This window comes from Triturus cristatus, chromosome 2_1 (assembly GCF_964204655.1).
Source record: "Triturus cristatus chromosome 2_1, aTriCri1.1, whole genome shotgun sequence".
Lineage (NCBI taxonomy): Eukaryota > Metazoa > Chordata > Amphibia > Caudata > Salamandridae > Triturus > Triturus cristatus.
The window spans coordinates 761,719,277-761,740,000 of record NC_140581.1 but is presented as its reverse complement, the minus strand read 5'-3'; the positions used below and the strand labels follow the sequence as shown (position 1 = coordinate 761,740,000).

Sequence of the window (20,724 nt, the reverse complement as noted above, 5' to 3'; positions counted from 1 at the left end):
AGCGCAACCGTGCTCCATGACGAGACTATCTCGTCATGGGCACTGAAGAGGTTAAAAAAGGAGTAATTAGCCTGTACGGCATGTTTGGAGAGGGGAGTAAAGCGTGCCTTGGGTGCGTATCTGAGCGCTCCCGTTCACCAGTGCTCAGGCATGAGAGGAATGCTGACCCCACCAACCGGCACATGAAGGTGACTCTTGTCCTGTAACATTCTCCTGAACAACATGCAAGTGCATTCTGAATCTTTGCATTGCTTCTGATATTTATGTATAGTTTTCATCTTCAACCCAACGTATGGCACGTGCCCTCGCTTCCATGAGCGGAGGCTTTTCTTGTTGTGAAACAGAGGACACTCCTGAAAGACAGCGATGTGTGCAATCTCAAGGACACAAACATATTACGCCAAGGAAGATTATTTGCAGTATTGCTGGTCCACTTCGCACACCTTTTCTCTGGCGTTGCTGGAATGCGCTCTTGGGTTTTCAAGGAATGAGTGGATTACCAGTCAGATTTGCTAATTTGGGGCAGGTGTGATGAGGTGAACCCTCTCACTCTTTCCACTGTCCCTCTCTCAAGCGACGTGTTGCAATGGTCTTCCCGCATTACCTTCAATAAAATGTGGACTTGAGACGAAGTTTGTGGTCTACGGCAAATTGACACCTGGTGTGTTTTACTTATGAACATGGATTGCGTAGAGCACTATTGTATGACTTATTCTATCACATACGTGGGAGGTGGTATGCAGTTCAATGAACTTTAGGTATTGTATAGAGTTTTTACTACAAAACTGTAATAGGTCCTTGGAGGTCATCCTACAAAATATGGCAACCAAGACTGGGGTTCATTGGGTTATAAGGGGACGTATTAAGACACGGAGAGGAGAAAAGCTAGTCCATGGAACATTATCAAGAAGTGCGGAAGGGAGGATGATGTAGTCAAGCGATTGAACATTGTATAAAAAACAAGCATGCACGTCCACTAAAAGCAGTAGTACACGCATTTAATGCATCATTTACCATCCATCCAGGTGGGCAAGAACATTCTCCAGTAACATGGTGGCACACTCCACCATTCTGACACGGACATCTTTCCTCACACTGCGACCCGTGTTTACCAGGAGGGCAAAGATCCTCACAGCTAAAATGGGGAAATATTCAAGGAGAAGAACAGATTAGATGTTTTACATAATCATTTTACAAATAATAACACTATCAATTGGCGCCATTTAAAAAAACAACTTTGCCTGAGCATTACTAACCCATTGACTAATCAGTTGTTCCTTTGTTGTTTTGTTGTACCAAAGACAAGGAAGAGAAACGAACTAGTTAATCACAAACAATAGTTCTGCCTATTATTTCTAATATCTATAGATTCACACTTCTTCAGCATACTGCCACCTTTCAGGGAGTGCCTTTGAAAATGGATTCAAACAAAAAATGGTTCCCAGACCCACCCCTCTAGGATCTAAGCTGAGTCTGAGCCTTTTTTACCCAGAGAGGAATGGATCAGCCCAACCAAGGGTTTAGGAGGAGGTGGTGGGTTGAGTGTGGCTTCGTCAAGCCTTCTAATAATAGGAAGAAGTATCGTTTCCTTCCCACATTTCACGCTCTAGGAAATTACACATGGTAAATTAAAAACCGAGTAGTAACCACAAAAGAAAGAGGATTCTGGTAACCTACCAGAGAGGTTGTACAGCTCCACCACATCATATTGGTCCCTTTCATGAAGTTTATATCAAGAGATAGGTTTTTTTAGAACAAAAAGGCGTCTGAGACACAGTCCCAACAAAATCTCCAATGGGCACATATAGCATTTCATTGTCCTTGCCCTACTCCTCGTGTCGTCTTGAAAGCCCTTATTTGCAAGCCCATTCTGCTACCTTCTGGCTAAGTCTGCATTATAGAAATACCACATACGTGCTTACATATATAACTTGCCCAAATGCTCTGCCTGTGAAAAACACAAATTCAATTCTCACCACCCCTTCCCACTTGCTGCATAGGACACACACTTATTAAAAAGCTTTGGCAATTCAGGGACCTCAGATGTCAATTAGGGTTAAAGAGGGGTAGCAGCCGGTATCTCGTGCATTCTGTTTACTACCCATGGCACTGCCCTTGCTACCCGTGAACCCGTGGGTCATGAAGGGAGCAGGAGGGACACCCTACAACTTTCTGTAGTTTCTTGTCCTTGCCATTAGGATCTCAGCACACAATAAGGGGCATTTGAATGGCTAACAGCTCAACCTTGTAATGCTGCGAAGGGTCGAAGATTGTGTGGTGGCACGTTCGGTTGGTGATTCAACGTCCATGCTGGTGATGTTGTGATTGCTACATCAACACCAAGTAGCTGTTTCAGGAGAAATCACAATGTACAGAAACACACAGGAAAATGAGGGGTGAGAGGATAGAAAGCCCTCTTCGACCTCCCGCTCAGTAATTTAATCTCACAAATAGAAGAGGGATAATAACAGTGCGTAAAGGTGGATGAGTGTAAGGGAAATGCACAGAATTAGTAAAACTGCCCTCACACACAGCAAGCTGTGTCATGTTTCATCATAGGGCTGCTAATACACCTCCGCGCCAGCCCAACGCTGGAGGTGGAGCAATGGGGGGGGGGGACAATACAACATACAGTGTAAGATCACAGGTGAGAAAAGGTGCAGAAAAAGTTATATAAAACTGGTATCAGGGAATCCTTATCATAGTTTTAATATTAGGTACCCTGTCCAGGTTTAAAACAAAAAATGTGGATGCTGGGTTGGGGAGCTTATAATGAGACGCCAACCCCTCCACTCTGCAAAAGTGTCGACAGGTTTCAGCCAGCAAAATTAATACCCCGGCTTTCCTCAGGACTCACACCACTGTGATCCCTAGGTGCTCACCCTCCCTCCTTTAAATACAGAAGTAAAGGGGATGTCAACTTTAGTAGAGCCCCTCACTCTTGGAGAGGAACCGAGTTTATTACATTTTTAAACTCGAACTGGCGGGGGAGTGAGAACAGCTCCCTGTTAGCACTCTTGCTTTCGAGGTCAGCTGTCGCCTGACGAAGTATGTCTCTCCCTATCCGCCACGTAGAAATAACAATGTACGCATCAAATACTTTAAAGGTAAAATCAGAAGTTTCCTTATGGAAGGTGAATGAAACCCAGGAAAATATGAATGCCATTGTTAAGTTAAGCAACTGTTTTGTCAATAAAGAGACTAAATAGACGTCCCGTCTAATGGAGAGGTAACATAATGAGGATCCAACGCAGTAGCGGCTGCTACTGGATGGCGGTGGTGGGCAGGGAATAAAAAGATACTTACCTGAAACTGATGGACAACCACCTCTCCTCCATCCTCTTCATCTTCCTGTCCCAGTCCTGGCCGGCAGCAGCAGCAGGAGGCACCCGGGCAGCAGCGTTGTGATTGGTCTGAGTACCGTGGTCTGGCACTCAGATGGGTACAAGGGGGCTTTGCATGTTCCTCACCAGGCTGTGTAATGCAGCCTGGTGGGGAATATGCAAAGTGCGCAGGACTGCTTGGGCCGGCCAAGCAGTCATGCGCACTTAGGGAGTGCAAACCACTGCCCAGCCCCACCCCACGAGCCACTGACTTCCAAAGGAAAAATACAATGAAAATAACAATAGTTATTATCATTGTATTTTTCCTTTGGAGCAGTGGGGTGGTGCTCCTCTGCCTTAGCTGAGGAGCCGCCACTGATCCAACGTCAGGTCTGGTATGGAATTAGCTACTTGTTTTTTTATGCTTACATATAAAGTTGTCAGTATTGAAAGATTGACAAACGCTAAGATTGGCACAGATTTAATTTGATTTTTCCAGTATACCCATGAAGTGGGTACGGTTTACCAGTGCGCTGGAACTTGCCTCTAGGGGCGCAGGGTCTCTCCACAGCTGCTGATGAAAGCAGCCTGGATGTTTTCATTTGACTTCCAATAGCTCAGGGAGTTCATCACTTCTATTATCACCTGGTGCTGCTCTTCATGCTTTCATGGAAGATAAAAGGGCACCATAAAGTATTTATAGAAACAGGAAAGCAAGGAGAAGAATAGAAGAGTGAAAGCAGTAGAAGATAGTCAGAGCGGTGCTACTGCAGAGACTTTTGTTGCATTCTAGTTGCTTATGTGGTTGGAGGTGTTCCTTCTCTTCAGAAGCCAGGATAGTCTCTTCATTTGGTACCAAGGGCCGGGTAGCTGTATACCTGCTGGGTTGCTATCTGGTTCATGTTTGTTGGTCCAGAAAGACCAGGCAGAGAGTGTGGACTTAAGTTCTCTCGGGAACATGGCTACTTGCCTCAATGTGCTGCTCAGCTTATTCCAAGCTTGTTTTGTTGAGTCTGTTTTGTTGAAAGGTGCTGTCAAGATCCTTTTTCTGTTACCAATCACGGGTGATGGTCAGTGAGTGACCAACTCCCAGCTTTACCCATGCTCCAGACCATTAAGGACAAGCAAAACAGTTGTTCCAAAAGTAAACAACACCTTTTTAGGGCCTAGAACATGTTTTCTTGCGTGGTTGTGTACAGCCCAACTTGGTTTTAGGTACACGTTATGAGCCCTGTGTCCAAAATATTTTAGTATTCCAACAAGATCTCACCAAGGGAAACTGAAGACGGGTGTGCCATTGCTCAGCCTGCGGAGTTGGAATTCTGTATTCTTTGTTGGAGGCATTTTCTCTTTTCCCTGGGTAAGTAAGTGGCTACTGGGCAGTTTCAGCGTTGAAGTTTGTGGATCGCAGCTCATCTGCGCTTTTTACAGCCTCTTAGTGTTATCTCCAGTTTTCCATCTACCTTTTCATCCTTCACCGCTCCTTCCTCTGACTTCCCTCTTCATTCTACCTTGCTCTGTGTAATGGATCTTCCGCATAAGCAATCATAAATGCACACGACACACCTGAACCCTCCCCACATGCATGAAAAACTATGCAGTGCCTTTCAGAGAGTTGCCTTTCCATGTAATTCTGGTCTCCTGCAAAACAGCCCAACAGCCGACCATGTCTCTGACCCCCTAGACCGTGCGCAAAAAATATATAGACCAACAGCGTGCGTCAACCCAACATTCATCACACAGCGAGCGCTACTCACAAGGCTCCGGTGTAGCCGGGCGGGCAGCGGCATTCTCCTGTGACGTGATCGCAGCTGGCTCCATTTTGGCACTGGCACTTCTGGTGGCAATCGTTGCCATAGGTACCCTGGTCACAGCGTTCCTCACAGCGCCAGCCCTTGAATCCTGAGGCACAGTGGCAGGCTCCAGTGATGGGGTTACACAGAGCTCGGTTTTTGCACTGACAGCGGCTGCTACAGTGAGGACCCCAATGGTCGATGTCACATGCTGCGGGAAGAAAGTCAACTCTTCAGAAACACATAGGCCAAGTGACGCCTTTCCACCTGCTCTTCATCAGTATCACCCTATAGCTAGAGCACTAACACACCCCAACAACACTTCACACATTTCAAATGGCATCTTCAGCATTTAACAACACGTACAACACACAGTGCATACACAGTCCACTACAATACAGCAGAATGAGAAGAAATGATAGGCTGGGGGCGTTCAAAACAGACTACATGCTTATTTTACGTTCATTCAACAAACGTACTACACGCCTGTTAGGTTGCACAGAAGATTCCCGGTTTGTGAGATGTGGCAATGCCACAGCCGATTTAATGCACCAAGCCTGGAACTGCAGGCTTATTCAGACCGTCTGGGTTCAGGTAACAAAGAGTTTAGTGCAAATAGTAATGGAAGAAGTGGGATGCACCCACAAGTGTGTTTGCTTGGTCTTGTTAAATCGATTAAACCACGTAACCAAAATCTGGGCTTCTAATACACTGCTAGCAAAAAGATTGGTAGCTAAAAATTGGGGTGGGAAATCGGCGCCTACAGTGGCAGAGTGGCTGAAGGATGTTGCATTTTGTAGAGAACAGCCTGACATTTATGTCGAAGAACTACCAGTTGCCTCTAGACCCAAGGATATATGGGCTCCGGTGGCTGCATTCTTATTAGAACACCCAGACATCTTATAATTATTTGAAAATGTACAGCAGCTTGATATAGCCCGGTAGGGGGGGTTGATAACTAGCCAGGTAGAGGTATCATTGGGCAGCGTACTTGATTGAGTGGATGTTAAAGCACTAAGGTGATAAATGATGTACTGTACTGCACGAGATGTCGTTTTTATTTGTTGAGGTTTTTTCCTTTTTTGTTTCTATCTCTAAAATCTACTTAAAATGCATATGTAACATGCAATAACACTCAATAAATAAATACAATTTTTAAAAACACAGACTCCATGCTTGAAAAAACTGTATGTGTCTAAAAGGCGAAATACAAATTAATATCCATTTACCGGAAAGTGAACAGCTCTACGCAGGAATGAAGAATGCCCCACAGAGTGGCCTATTTCTGTGGCCCTCTGTGTTTTTGCTGGACTTTTAGGGGCACATGGGGAAGACATCACTATTGAGAAGGGGTCTAGATCTAGTGGAGATGAACGGGGAGAACCAGGTCTTCTCCCATTTTCTTATTTCCCAGCAGAAGGCAAAGCAGGTGTGTAAGTATCGCTGGCGTCCCAAAAATGTATTTACTCTGCAAACACAGTGGCACAGCTTCCACTGGTGCAGCAGGTGCAGTGCACCGATGCCCAGAGGCTTAAGAAGTCAACTAAATCCTAATTAGTGCCGCAGAGCCCATTACACACTGGTTACGCCACTGCGCGAACAGGAGTACGTTTTACAAAGATCAGCTTTTTGCATTGCCATTTACAGTTTTGTCTTACTTGTGGCATAATGAGTTCATAGATGAAGGAAATTACGGGGGAGTTGTAAGCATTTTTGATGTACACGTGCAGTACCCTGCTGCCCCTACGGCTAGGCTGATGCTCTGTAGCTGCCCATGTGTTTTAGTCCCCATGCCCCTTCCTCTCCCCTATCTGGACTTCACACACTCATACGAATGCCACTGGAGGATGAGAGAGCGGCTGCATCTCCGTGCCCTTCCACCAGGAGTGTGACACACGATCAACTGGTTCTTACAGTGGCAATGACGCTAGCAAGCGGTATGTTGTGGGAGCAGCGCCACACTCAAGGGCAGGGATTGAAGCTACCACTCACTGGTCCCAGAACTTTCATGAACCAAGCTCAGGGCATGGGAGTGACAGTCAGGCTTGAGGGTGCAAGGTTGGGGCGTGTGAGGCAAGGCTCAATCAAGGTGCAACCAGAAGTCTAGGACTCTTGACAAGTTGAAGAAATCGGATGCTATACACCCTGGGGCACAATTTCATCAGATTTCCAAATTCTGCAAACTCATTTTACACAACAGAGGGTGATAATCTTAAGGCCTTAATTCACTGACTGCGGAGAACTGTGGGCAAGTGGCTGGCTAGAAGTTCAAATCCCTTCTCACGTTGAGAAAACAGTACAAAACGTTACTCGCAATTTGAGGCTATGACTTGGATTTCAATCTATGAACGCGGATCTACTATTACATTTTCAAATGTTTCTATCCTTCGCAAGCAGTGGCCGTGTGGACAATGAGAACCTAGACGGACCTTCACTTCCGTGAACTGCTGAAAGTGCCTAAGGGATTCCTGGTCATGGTTTTCATGCAGCCAAAATGGATACTTTCAGTTTAATGAAGCCAAAGAAAGCAAGTTTATGAAGCCAAAAAAAAAAATGCTTCCTTGCGTAATGCATAAAGGCAATGCCATGATGTAGACATTTCCTGAAATGAAAAACCTGGCAGCAGTAGTTCATGATGCGATAGCACAAAGATTCGTGCCCTCGTACTACTGTAGTCGTCCCTGTGCTGACCACGTGCTCTCTGGGTAGCTGGGACATCATTGTTTACACCACATTGCCTCCCGGGCAAGGCACTGAGGCAGACAGCAGACCTACTTTCTTAGAGTGGAGTTAAGAGGCCAAGATGGCGCCCCAGGCTGTGATTGACGCCACATTCAGAATCGATCACTGCACAAACACAACGACGGGAATCCTATTAAGGGTTTATCTATGTCTGATGAAAGCCCTCCCTGTACACACTGCACTCTCCTGGCCTTGAGAGGAACCATCTTGGCCTACATTTTTTTCTATAGTGGAGCTGGAGTTCCACTGTTGACATTGTTAGAGTGCTTTAGGCATGTCAAAGTGAATATTACAGCTCGGTCATCGCGAGCAACGAGGGGCGATGGGAAGGAAACCGGGAGTCGTTGTCAGATGCTACTGGAACTCTGAAATGAGCTATGAGAGGAGGCAGGAGGATATGAAACCTGTTGTATAACTGCAACACTCGAGAAAGAAAGAGGGCTTTGGACAAAAGCGACCTTAACCGAAGCGTTTAAGATCGACCATAGCATACAGTGTCCGACAAGGACATGACAGAAGAAGCAGCTGAGGGTACGTTCTTACAGTAGACATTGAGTCTTCAGTCCGTCTATTTAGAAAGCAGTTGCGTATGGACGTCTTCCTTATTGAATGATGAAACAGGCAGAGTAGGTCTGGAGCAGCTGCGGTGGTTCTGCAGGCCCATGGGCATCCACCATTACTGAGCCCAGGAGGAAACTCAGATGGAAGGAAGAATTAGGTAACTAGATACGACTGAGCCAAGTCGGGAAGGACTGATAGGGGTGTCTGGATGTGCTCCTGCAGGAGAGTGCATGAGAATGAATGTTCTCAAAGATTGCAATGACCAGGCGCAGATTAGTCAATACCGAGAATGGAGCCCACAAGCAAGCTGCTTGCGAGGCCGTGGCGCTGCTACTACAGCATGGGGGAGATAATGGAGAGAAGATCTTCCTTTGAATGGAACCTAAAGATGGAAGGAGCTCTCTTGAAAGGAGGATCAGACCTTCGGGAACTGATGGGCAGGGCGGTCTGTCACTACGCTAGGTTGGAGCCACTGACAGGGCATTGCATGGGGGCACCGGCCCCTCCAACCCGTATACTGAGGTGTGAAGTGCAGAAGGCGAGACATCATAGAAACCTGGACACACTGACTTCTGATTATTCAATGAATGGACAACGCACTGCTGGCACCACTTACAGGACTACTGATGGGTGGGTTAGGACATTGGGTGCGACCCTGCTGCATTGTCTTGGGGGGTCTTGGACATCAGGCACGACAGCTGAGGGATGGACTCTATGCACGCATGTTTTAGGCAGTCACAGAAGGGATGGCCATCACACCAGCTCATGATTCCTTGCTGCTACACTGCCAATCCCCGAGAGCAAGAATCGTACACTTCTGGGTATACGCTAGGGAAGATGGCGATGCGCCGGCCTTCGGAGAAGGGGAAAAGATGGAGTCTGACACCTCAGATGTGAGTGCATCACAAGAGCCATCATGGACATATGTACTGCCCGCATGAGTGAGATTTGATTAGGTGTTAACCTGATGACTGTTGCATTTCAGGTAATTGAGCCTATTTTGCTGTGCCGCATCAGTGATGGCACAGTGTAAATAAGCTGCCTGCTGAGTAAAGGTTGGTGTTAACCGGTGAGAGTTACGTTGTACGTTACTAAATTGTGCAGGAATCAAACTGTGCAGAACTCTAAGGACCACAAGAGTCAAGTTTGTGCTTTATAAAACATATTTAAATAAAAATAAAGACATGAAAACAGGGTTCCAGGACCCCAATGACCAGGTGGAGGCACGAAGAATTTAAACCATGTGAATACTTTTTACATACTATACGCCACTGTAAGCCTGCTCAACCCAGGCATGCCCCTCAAGGGGGTGTTTTGCAGACAAGGAATCCAGGGCTACAGCTACACGGGCAGCATGTGTGACCCTGCAGTTAATGTGCTAGTTCTGGACTCCAGCATGGAAAGACGTGCTCATTAGCCGATTGGTCCGAGAAATCGCTCCCCCTTCTGTCAGGTCAGAGAGTATTTGAGCACTTGGTCTATTTACAAACTGATATATTTTACCATGAGTGCTCAGGGATGCTGACACGGGAGTCCTTGCATAATCTTATGAAAACAAGCAGGGCTCCTGGAAATTCAGAACATGGGGGGTCTTAGGTATGAGGAAGCGCCGAGCGGCCATGTTAGTCAGGGGCTCAGTGGTCTTCATTTACGATATTGTACCTCGCTTCTTGCCGTCGAAGCTGCTTCAGAGGCCTTTCAAGGTCAAGTTAACGCTTGGAAGCGGCGTGGCTGCCTGGGATAAGGGCTTCGAGCAGTGTTTCACGGGGTCATAGGCAAAGACTCGCATGGCTATCGCGCTCCAGGAAGTGCTGCGTAGGCGCAGCCATCTTGTGTTAAATGACAGTCTGTGTGGAGTGGGCGCAGTAAATCAACGCTGGTTGGAAGCAAGCTGAAAACTGAGCTGAACATGTACCAGGCCATTCCTTTATTAGATTATACTGCCAGTCAGCATTCCAGATATAGCAGAGGTTTGCAGAGAGCGGCAGGTGCTGTTAGCAACATATTTCAGGCATGCTGCTAAAAGAAATACGAAAGATGTACAATTCCTGCAAATAAATCTCACAGCCCATCTCATTAAAGGAAAGCACTGACCGTTCCATGTTGGCTTTACAGGCCACAAATCCCTCTCTTCCCCGCCCCCCATGTGCTTAGGGAGCACACATGAACATTCCTGGCCTGCACCCCGGCACTGGGCAGAGTGAGGTGTCTTGGGGCATGTGGTGAACTGCGAAAGGCGCCAGAGAGTTTTTTCTCTTGCCAGCAGTATATGCCACGCGGCCCTGGCCATCCGTCCGGGCAGACGTGGAGATACCCTCCCCACTATGAGCGCAGTCCCAGACCCTCCGTTCTGCCTGTGAGGTTATTTATCTCTGGAGCCGCTGCGATCTGTCCAAAACACAGGAGCTCTGAAAACCAAATGTCGAGTGCAGGACTCCTCTCGCGGACACCTTTAGGGCCGTGAACGCCAGAGCGCGTTTCTTCGTTCTAATGCTTGACGTCATGGTTTGAAGGCTCCATCTTTCCTTCCCCGAGGAATGTTCCAGAGAACCCTTAGTTAAGTGCTTTTCATCACAAGTGCAATATAAGTTATAGTGTTCACCCATTAAGCCCACGCCTGAGTAAAATAAAAGGAAGTAACGACAAAGACGATCAACCTACCAGCTTCGACTGGTGGGTAATATGACAATTATTTATACATGTGACATCGCTAGCAGCAATGTTGGCCACTATCACGTTCCTGGACACAAGGAGTAAGACACGTCTGCACATATGTTCACATGTTTGTACATGTACTGCCAAGCATAGGCCGGCTAGAGTATAGGTAACAAACACCTCAGTGTGAAGTTTGAAGACACTGAAAATAAAATATTTTTTCAATCTCCTCAATGCAGCACAGTCACCGACGCAAAGACGGAAAGATGCTAAAACTCAACACTTGATCACTAATCTGTTCTGGGAACCATTCTGAACTCAACTGGGACCAGCACGGGATGCAAGCGGGTGCTTAGCAGCCATTATTTCCCTTTTATACCTATTTATCCACCGAGCACTAGAAAGAAGGCAGTCTCTGTGCAGCCGCAGGCGATCCAGCATGTCCTAATCGACTGAGCCTGTCAAGCAGCGAGTGCCTCAGTGCTCAAGACGACATCTTACATGCTAGTTTTAGAGTCAGGTGTGTACCCTCCTTCCAATTCCCTCCACCTGGTAATGGGGTTTCCTGTACTGAAGCATCCCACGCCTCACGAGTTGACAGTCCAATTGTCTCTATATGTTCCATCAATCAATGACTGTGCTCGTCCACCCTTCCTATAGTACAATGCAGTAAGGTTTTCAGAATGGCAAAAACCATGTACAATACTCTTCACTGAAATTAATGATATGCAAATGTTCCTAATGCATATGTATTCTGGAGGTCACGAAAAGTTTCACCGCAGAAGTGCGGCTCCAATGGGGTCACAGGAAACTGTCACTGTTGCAGGGTGGGTCCATGCGTAAAGTTTTACAATCAATCCACTTTCCATCATTTCACCACATTTCATAAAAGAGGGGGGTATGGTACCAGAGAATCACGATCAAAATACCCTCTGACAGAAATATAGCGTTTGAAAAATATCGCCAGAAAATCTACACCTGATGAGATGATACTATTGCAAACTGTATTTGGGACACAGGATTTCTGTCAGGCAATATTTTGCTATCGATTTACTGACACGCAACAAGGAGGGACTGTGACTGGCTCCCTTGTACTCGTACTTTAACAGGAGTGGGGCCTGTTCTTCCCACTTCTCCTTCCCCCTTTATTTAATAGAGTATTTTGTGCTTGGGGTTCAATAATCCTTTTATTTCTCTTCCCTTTTCTTTTGTGTTTTTTGCTCTCGTGGTGCAATTTAATCTCTACTGTCCTGTCATGGTTTGACAAGAAAATCATACATTTGCGTATTTGCTACTTAACTGCTGCTGCTTTTGCACAAAACATGAATTTGAAAAGGAACTGCATATGATCCAATTTATGTTTTTGCAGTCAATGCTCAATCGGCGCCTTTCTACAACATACACAGGCGAGACAACCATGGGATCGTTCACTCTATACCATCATCACCTTCCATCAATACTGAGCAATGTGGAGACCTAATTGCTGCGTTTATCGTTCTTGCACATCCCCCTGCTCATTGTGCACGTTATCCTTTTCATGCATCTACATGTGGTATTCCGAAGATGGTGCGCGGATGTCTTAATCTAATATTTCATAACCAAAAGGGACCGTATCATTTATAGTACTCTAAACAATGATCTGTGCATCATCTGTACCCCAGCTCTCCAGTACATACAGAACACAGTTGTAAGTCTTGTCTACACCAACTTGGAGAACTCTTACAAATAAAGTGGTTGAAAAAGTTTGCAAATGTATCGTTTTGTGAGTGAACAACAGAAAAACTGGGTTAAAGTTCACCACTGAGGAAAAGTTGTGCTTCACAAGTTCAAGAAGTTCAGAAGTTACATACTTTGACCTTTCCCGCCGGTGAAATTATAACTTTGTGCACCACTAATTTTCAAAAACGATTTAACTGGAAGATGCACCATGTTGCTTCCATAGGAGCTGGACACTGTCTGGATTCATATAAACAAACAAAGCCTCATGAACACCATCAGACTTTAGGGTAGGAAAGTTCAGGCTAAACCTGTCATGATCCTCTTCCGGGAGCACAGTTGTCCCAGAGTCACGCATGGACACGTCGGCTTTGCAAAGTAGCAAATGTTCACTTCAGGGACTTAGGAAAGTCCCCTAAACTCACGTTACCCGCCACCTTGGGTTGGATTCTAATTACAGTCTGTATTTTGCTCGCGCCCACGTACGCAAGTGGGTGAAAGGCACGTTCAGCCCACAGCATGTCAGTCAACAGGCTGGCATGTCTGAGGAGCCCCGGCGAAGGAGTTTCAAATGACCACCAGAATCCAAGATTATGTCAGATGTTCACACCGCAGAACAACTGCCGGAGAGGACTTTGTTTCACGACTCCTGGTGCAAAGCCCTCCCTCTCGTAATGTATGCTGGGCGTCGGGTGTTTTTCTGCTCGCCACAGATTATAATCTTTCTCCAAGATGACCAGCTTAACATAGCTCTGCGTTGTGTGACGATGAGTGACACACCCAGAGAGCGGGCCACGTGCCCTACAGTCTAGTCCGCTCAGACATCACAGAAACCTGGATCATTGTCTTCTGATTATTCAATGAATGGAGCACGCTCTGCAGTTATAGGACTATTGATGGGTGAGTTAGGGCATTAAATCCAGGGAAGGTGAACAGAAGCCAAGCAACTCTGAAGCATTACACTGCTCTAAATTCATCATTGAGAGCAGAAGACCCACCTGTCAATTTACGTGCGCCATTTGGATGTAAAAAAAACACATACAATTGTTACAGGAATTGATTTAAAATATTGCCCATGATTTTGTGGAAGGGATTACCGCTAACAGGTCAGAGAATGGCGGGCGTACTTGGAAGACCTTATGCCATCAGGAGAGAGCTGTCCCTTGTATAGCAAATAATGGGATGCACTGTATCGCTCAGGTCCCATAATATTGGCTATTAATGGGTTGAGTGGTTGAATGATCGCAGCTCAGTGAGTAAAGAGATTATTACACCAGGATCTTAAGTCTACCACGACAGAAATTAAAGAAAACTGGGTGTACAGAGCTGAAGATACAGCTATGCCAGCAGAGGTCACAGGAAAGCTAGGACCTTATTTAAGAGTTTGCCGCCCACCTATCCATTCCACAGGTAAAGGCCAGCTACCAACAACGTGGCACCACAGCCTACGGCTAGGTATGCTTGCCGGGTGTAAAAATGATGTACCATCCAACTTCATCCCGTTGCCAAGAGATACAGCACAGGCTGCAGACAGCCCTACGCACTGGGACTCAACACATAAAGACACCTACCGATAATGTACTGGTTAGGCATGGTTCGGTGCCTGACACATTAATGTTTATGTATGCGCCACAACATATTCACGAGAGGCCTTAAACCAGTACCAGCTAGACCTCAGCCGGCGTATGGTCTGTCTCAATTCATCCTGAGCCAGTGGTCGCTCATCCAGTTTTATGAACTATGTGTCCTGTAGTAGCAATCATATGAGAAATGATTTGTTTTTTAATGACACATTTCTAAATTTCATTGTTTTTCAGGTTCATTACCATTTCTAAAGTTGTTCCTGTTCATTACTATTTCTGATACAGATATCAATGTATTTGTAAATTCTTTTTTGTTTTCTATCTCCGTTTGGCTGTAATATTAGCAATGTTTTATCTCCAATAATAGAAAACTGCTTTCATATGGTTCTTAAAATGGCAGCTTGGCTGTTTTGTAGCACTGTGATGAGGTGCTGTTACTAGCTGTGAGTTTGATAAATTAATTTGCCCCACATTTGCCTCCCTACCACGATAAACTCGGCAAACTACTCTTGGCTAATTCTGTAATTTTTGGGCTCTATCAGAAGGGTGTTTGGGAGTCGTTACTCTTCTATATACCTTGAAATGTTGTACTTGTCCTGTTATGTGTCAGTGCTGTGAAGTGGGCACTTTGGTAACTCTCTATAAAATGTTTCCAGGCATAAAGATGCAGTGTATGCAGACCACACCAAGCCATCAGAGCGCGTACTGCCCTCCCCGCATAGTGTCCCAGGAGATAGGCTAGAGGGGTGCCAGCGGTCTACTTGGCTCTGAGGATGAGCCAGCGTCAGAGATTGCATTCACTTACTGTACCCCCTCCAAACTCCCCCCCCCCCCCCCGAGAGCCTAGGAAGGAATTCACACGGAGTGCTTAGTATGCTGTTAGAAAGAGCATAGACAATCGAGTTAAAGAAGCAATGCATGAGAGTGAAAGAACGTCCATAGCTGCCTGGCGGGCCTGTCGTTCTCACAGAGCCTGACCCTTCCCCACGTTTGATTTACCCAGAAAGCCTTTCTGCTGTCTCATATGCCCTGTCGCCCACATCTTCTACAGAAGGCTCACCCACGTTTCCCAGAAGGGCTCATCCATGGTTATTTGCTCATGGGAGAGGGTTTAAAAATAATAAAATAAAAGTGATACATTTATATGCCAGTAAGTGGAGCTCACCAACATGGAAGCTCTTATTCAGAGATGTCTAAGTGGACATCCTCAGAAAGGCAAAATTACCTAGTGAGCGTACCTTAGCAATTTATTCACAGTCGCACTGATTAAAAATAATGGACATGGACACTTATCATTAACTATTAGTATTCTCACATGTCTGGGGTTAATTCATGATACACAGAGCTTTGGAGTTGCTAGTATTACCCCAAATGTTCTCGTTTTTTTTATTACTTATGTTTTTCATATGCCTACAGCACTCACTCCACAACATTCAGTGTAGGAAAAGTTTTCAGGGATCCTGGCCCTGACAAAGACCACTGACCCAATAGAGATGTACTCACTGACGAAACGTGTTGACCCCAAAGAAGTGGGAATACTAATAGTTTCTGATATCCTTCCACAATTTTTAATCTTTTATCAGTGATGGCATGAATAAATTACCAAGGTACACACACCAGGTTTTTTAAATATTTCTGATGGACCCCACACAGACATCCCTGAATAAGAGCTCCCATCTTGATGAGCCCACTTAAGCTTATTAATAGCCAGGAGTGAGGAGAAGACCCAAGGATGAAGTATGCCACCGCAGTAGATGACGATCCTAAGTCTTAATTAGGAACACTCCTAGCATTTCTGAGCCCTCTCCTCTGGTTTGCTATGCTCAGTGTTTTCTTGGTCCTCTCCTTCACTGCCTGTTTGACTGTTTTGCCCACAATGTGCCGCAGAGCTTCCGTTCTCAAAGACGAGGCACAAATCCTCTCAATTCTGCCTTCATCCCCATGATTTATTCACAGAGTTGCATCAATAGTTTCAAAATGCACACTTCTGTCTGTGAAGCAGATAATGAATCCTCAAAGCCTCAACATATCCATTCTGGAAATCTCATCCTGCTGTAAAAAATCCCTCACACGCATGCGCATTTCAGGCAATCTCACCCTTAGACCTTCGTCGGAGCATGGGTGCCTAAGCGTCTGACAGTCAGGGTTCAAAATGAATATTAAACTAATTTCAGCACATGACAGCAGACAGGCCTCTCAACTCTGCGAGATTGCTTTTAGGCAGTTAGAGTGATTTGCAACACAAAAATGCTGCAATAAGAAGGCAAGCATTGGCAAAGCCAATAGGTCTCGCCTCTGCAAGAGATATTGGCTTTGACAACGTGTTTTAGCCATGTTGTACACCAGCGTGGCTGCTATTCAGCATAGCTAAATGTTGGTGGTGTAGAGGAGAGTGGCGTGGAGTTTCAGAGTGGAATAGCAAAGAGTGGAGTAGAGTGCTGTAAAGTGGTGTGGCATAGGGTGGCATTTATTGGAGTGGCATAGAGTGGAGCTGCGCAGAGTGGCATATAATGGAGTGGCGTAGAGTAAAGTGGACTGGTGTAGAGTGCATTGGCGTAGAATGTTGCAGAGTATAGTGGTGTAGAGTGCAGTGGTGTAGAGTGTAGCAGCATAGAATTCACAGGTGCACAATACAGCATCATAGAATGCCTTTGCCTAGAGTGTTGCATAGTAGAGTGCAGTGGCGGAGATTGGAGTGGTGCAGAGTAGAGCAGAGTGGTGTAGAGTACAGTGGCATTTATGCTGTCCGGCACGATATGCTGAAGAGTGACGCTTCGACACTGGAGGATATATAAATAAGAAAATGCTTGGGATACGCTTTTTGTGGAAAGATTGTTAATTGCGAATTTGACTGTTTGAAATTGGAAGCACCGTTTTTTGGCATATGATTTAATGAACCTACTGCATATACTGAAGTTTTAAGGATTTACTTTTTAGTAACAGCTGCTTAAGCCCTGAGGCAGTCTATATGGAAATTGAAACCATAGACGAAACACGTGTTGGCTGTATGGCTGTATGGTCCAAGAACTGAATCTATGTTCCAACAAGTCCCCAATGAGAGACTAAAGAAGTTGAAAATAAAAGACTTGGAATGAACATTGGACACTCGTTTACCTACTATGAATTTTTGTCTGAAATATTTTTTTATTTATAGAGACCTATACTGATTGTTATTGCTCAGGGAAATAACTTTTTGATACAGTGGCATAGATTGCAGAGGGGCAGAGTAGCGTGGCATTGAGTGGTACAGAGCAGAATATAGTGCTGTACAGTGCAGTGACATGGAGTGCAGTGGTGTGGAGTGCTGCAGAGTGCGGTGGTGTGGAGTGATGCAGAGTTGAGTGGCGTAGTGTGCATTGGCATAGAATGCAGTAGTGCAGAGTAGAGTATACTCGTTTAGAGTGCACTGGTGTAGTGTTGCAGACTACAGTGACGTAGAGTGCAGTGTTGTAGAGTGCAGCGGCATAGACATCAGCAGTGCATAATGCAGCATCATAGAATGCAGTAGCATAGATTAGTGCGGTGCATAGAGTGCAGTGGTGCAGAGTGGAGAGGCGCAGAGTGGCATAGAGTGCAGAGTTGTAGCGTAGAGTGGCAGAGTAGAGTGACAGAGAGTGCAGTCGCAGAGATTGCAGCGGCGTGGATTGATGCAGAGTGCAGTGGTGTAGAATGCAGTGATGCAGAGTAGAGTGGCATAGAGTGCTTTGGCAGATTGGCATATAGATCAGTGGCGTAGAGTACAGTGGTGCAGAGTAGAGTGCAGTTGTGTAGAGTGCATTGGTTTAGAGTAGAGTGGCGCAGAGGGCGGTGACAGAGTGGAGTGGTCTGAAGTAGAGTGGTGTAGAGTGCAGTGGCATAGAGTGCTGTGGCGTAGAGTAGATTGTTTCAGAGTAGAGTGAAGTGGCGTAGAGTAGAGTGGCAGAGAATGTAATGGCATAGAGTGAAGTGGTGTAGAGTGCAATGGCATAGAGTGCAGTGGTAAAGAGCAGATTAAAGTGGCAGACAGTGGATTGGCATAGAGTGCAGGGTCGTAGAGTTGAGTGTTTCAGAGTAAAGTGCACTGGCGTAGACTGGATAGGCATAGAGTGCAGGGGTGTAGAGCGCAGTGTTGCAGGGTGGTGTAGATTGGAGTGGAGCAGAGTACAGCTGTGCAGAATATATTGCAGTGGCCTGGACAGGAGTGGTGCAGAGTGCAGTAGCAAAGAGAGCAGTGATGTAGAGTTGAGTGGCATAGAGTGCACTGGCATAGAGTAGAGTGGTGCAGAGTAGAGAGGCATAGAGCGGAGTGGCGAGGCGTGCTGAGGCATAAAGTGGAGTGGTGCAGAGTGGAGTAAAATGTAGTGGCACCACAGAGTGTAGTGGCATGGAGCAGAGTAGAGGAGAGTGGAGTGATGTAGAGTGGTGTGTGCATGGTGTGGTGGCACACTGGAAGTACAGACAAAACATTTTCAATTGAAATAACCATTACATTTGCACAGACATGCAGTTGTACTAATAAACTGTACATCTCACAAACGATAATGTGTGGAAATGACCTCGCCAAGTGTATTGATTTATTGTTATCATATTAAAGTATTTGTTTCCAACACACTTCAGAATTAATAAAAAATGTGCTTATTTGGGCATTCCTAATTCTGATATATTCTGTAATACTTGCACAGTTCATTTAAATAGTATTGTGTGCTAAAAAAACAACCTGTCCTACTCCCTAGTATCCAGCAAGATTGTCACATAAATCCACTCACATTGAAGTCAAAGAAAGAAAATAAACACCAAGCTCCCATGGAGAACAGAGCCTGACATTTGACCTATGTCTATAAATGCACAGCTATTGTGACAAGATACAAACAATATTTACAGGCCTGTTTACAGAAAGGAGATCTCGTGGAAGAATACAAGGAGAGTTTAAGTGAAAATGCTTTGCTCCTTGGGATGGACAAACTCACCCTGGACCGCCTAAAACAAACACAGACAGCAAATAGAAAGCCAGAAAACGTGAGTTGCAAATCATAAAGCCAATGGTAATTCCCAGGAGAGCTCTCTGAATGTCCCCAGGATGTCTTAAGCAAACTGGACAGCTGAGCTGTGTCGTAGGCTTCGACCTAAAAACCGAGCTGGACAAGAAGCAGAATGCCTTCTAGGAAGAGTATAACTTGTTTACAACACTTATTTACTGCACAGTTTCCCGTCATTTTCAATGTATGAATTTCTTCGACTCTCTAGTATTAATACTTTAAAAAGAGGGACTGTGGGCAGTGCAGCTGTTGACTCAGTGAAATCGGCGTTCTCGAAGTTAATCACTGTCCTCGGGTTACAGTCTGTCAACTGGAATTCAATCAGAGGAGCGCTACTGTGAGCGTCCGCCCCGGCGGGAGCAAGGTCACGCGCAGGGAGGAGGCCTCCAGAACTGTCCCGCGCCGCTTCCCGTCGGTAAATCACTCATTACAAGGCGGGCGGGGGGGGGGAGGGGGCGAGGAAGGAGGGCTATGTGGGACACTCCACGCAGTCAACGAGCTGACGTTTTTCCCAGAAATTAATCCATACAACCTATTCATGAATACAAAGGATTTACTATTCTTAACACTGCACCCAAGCCCCACGAAGATATTTATTTTGTCAATGTGCACATGCATTCAGCTGAGTAAAGCAATCCTATATTTTCCTATACTTACTTACCTTCATTATATTGTGGTAGGTGATATTCGGACTACATTTTTTTCTTTTTTGTAGTATGACAACATGAGATTTTGGTAGCACATGAACATAGACGCCATCACCCTAGTAATCATTTATCATTACTGCAGCACATGCCACTCCTGAGAGGCTTACTATTTACTCGCCCACACTTTATGCTAAAGTACAACTTGCAAATAGTTCCATAGTGGTGTTGACTATGTTTTTTTCCAGTTCCGATTTAAAGTCGGGTATTTTCCTGGGGTTTGTTGTAAATGTCCACCTTTATTGTTTACGCAATGAATGTGTATTCTCTCATTGGCTTCGGTGTCATGTACAGATACGTCTTTTAAACTTTCGGGCTCTGTGCCGCAAATATACTACATGACACTTATAAAAGAGACGCTGGCAGCTTCCCTATTCCCCTGTACACCTCCTCACCCATGTAGTGTCAACTATGATAGTAGGGAAACATCCTTTACCCCACAGTCACACCAACGACCTGCCTTTACAATCTAGGGCCAGATATAGGTGGCTAAATACCGGTCGGTAACGCCGGAATTCTGTAAATTTCAGCGTTACCGACCGGTATATAGCCATTCCTAATGTAGGTAAGGAATCGGTAAAAAAGGAATCGGTAAATACTGATTCCTTATTGCTCTTGCATTTAAGGAAGGA

The 20,724-nt window shown here is 45.6% G+C and overlaps 1 protein-coding gene across 1 annotated transcript in view; it reads right to left on the bottom strand.

Annotated features, from left to right (window-relative positions):
• The window catches only part of MEGF10 (multiple EGF like domains 10), a 279,766-nt gene that overhangs the window by 121,503 nt on the left and 137,539 nt on the right, over positions 1-20,724 (bottom strand). Inside the window, exons 6-7 of the mRNA XM_085632702.1 lie at positions 5,081-5,327; positions 1,015-1,135 (exon numbers count right to left, since the gene is read on the bottom strand). Of these exons, the coding sequence (XP_085488828.1) occupies positions 1,015-1,135; positions 5,081-5,327 (368 nt within the window). The remainder of the gene's footprint in view (positions 1-1,014; positions 1,136-5,080; positions 5,328-20,724) is intronic.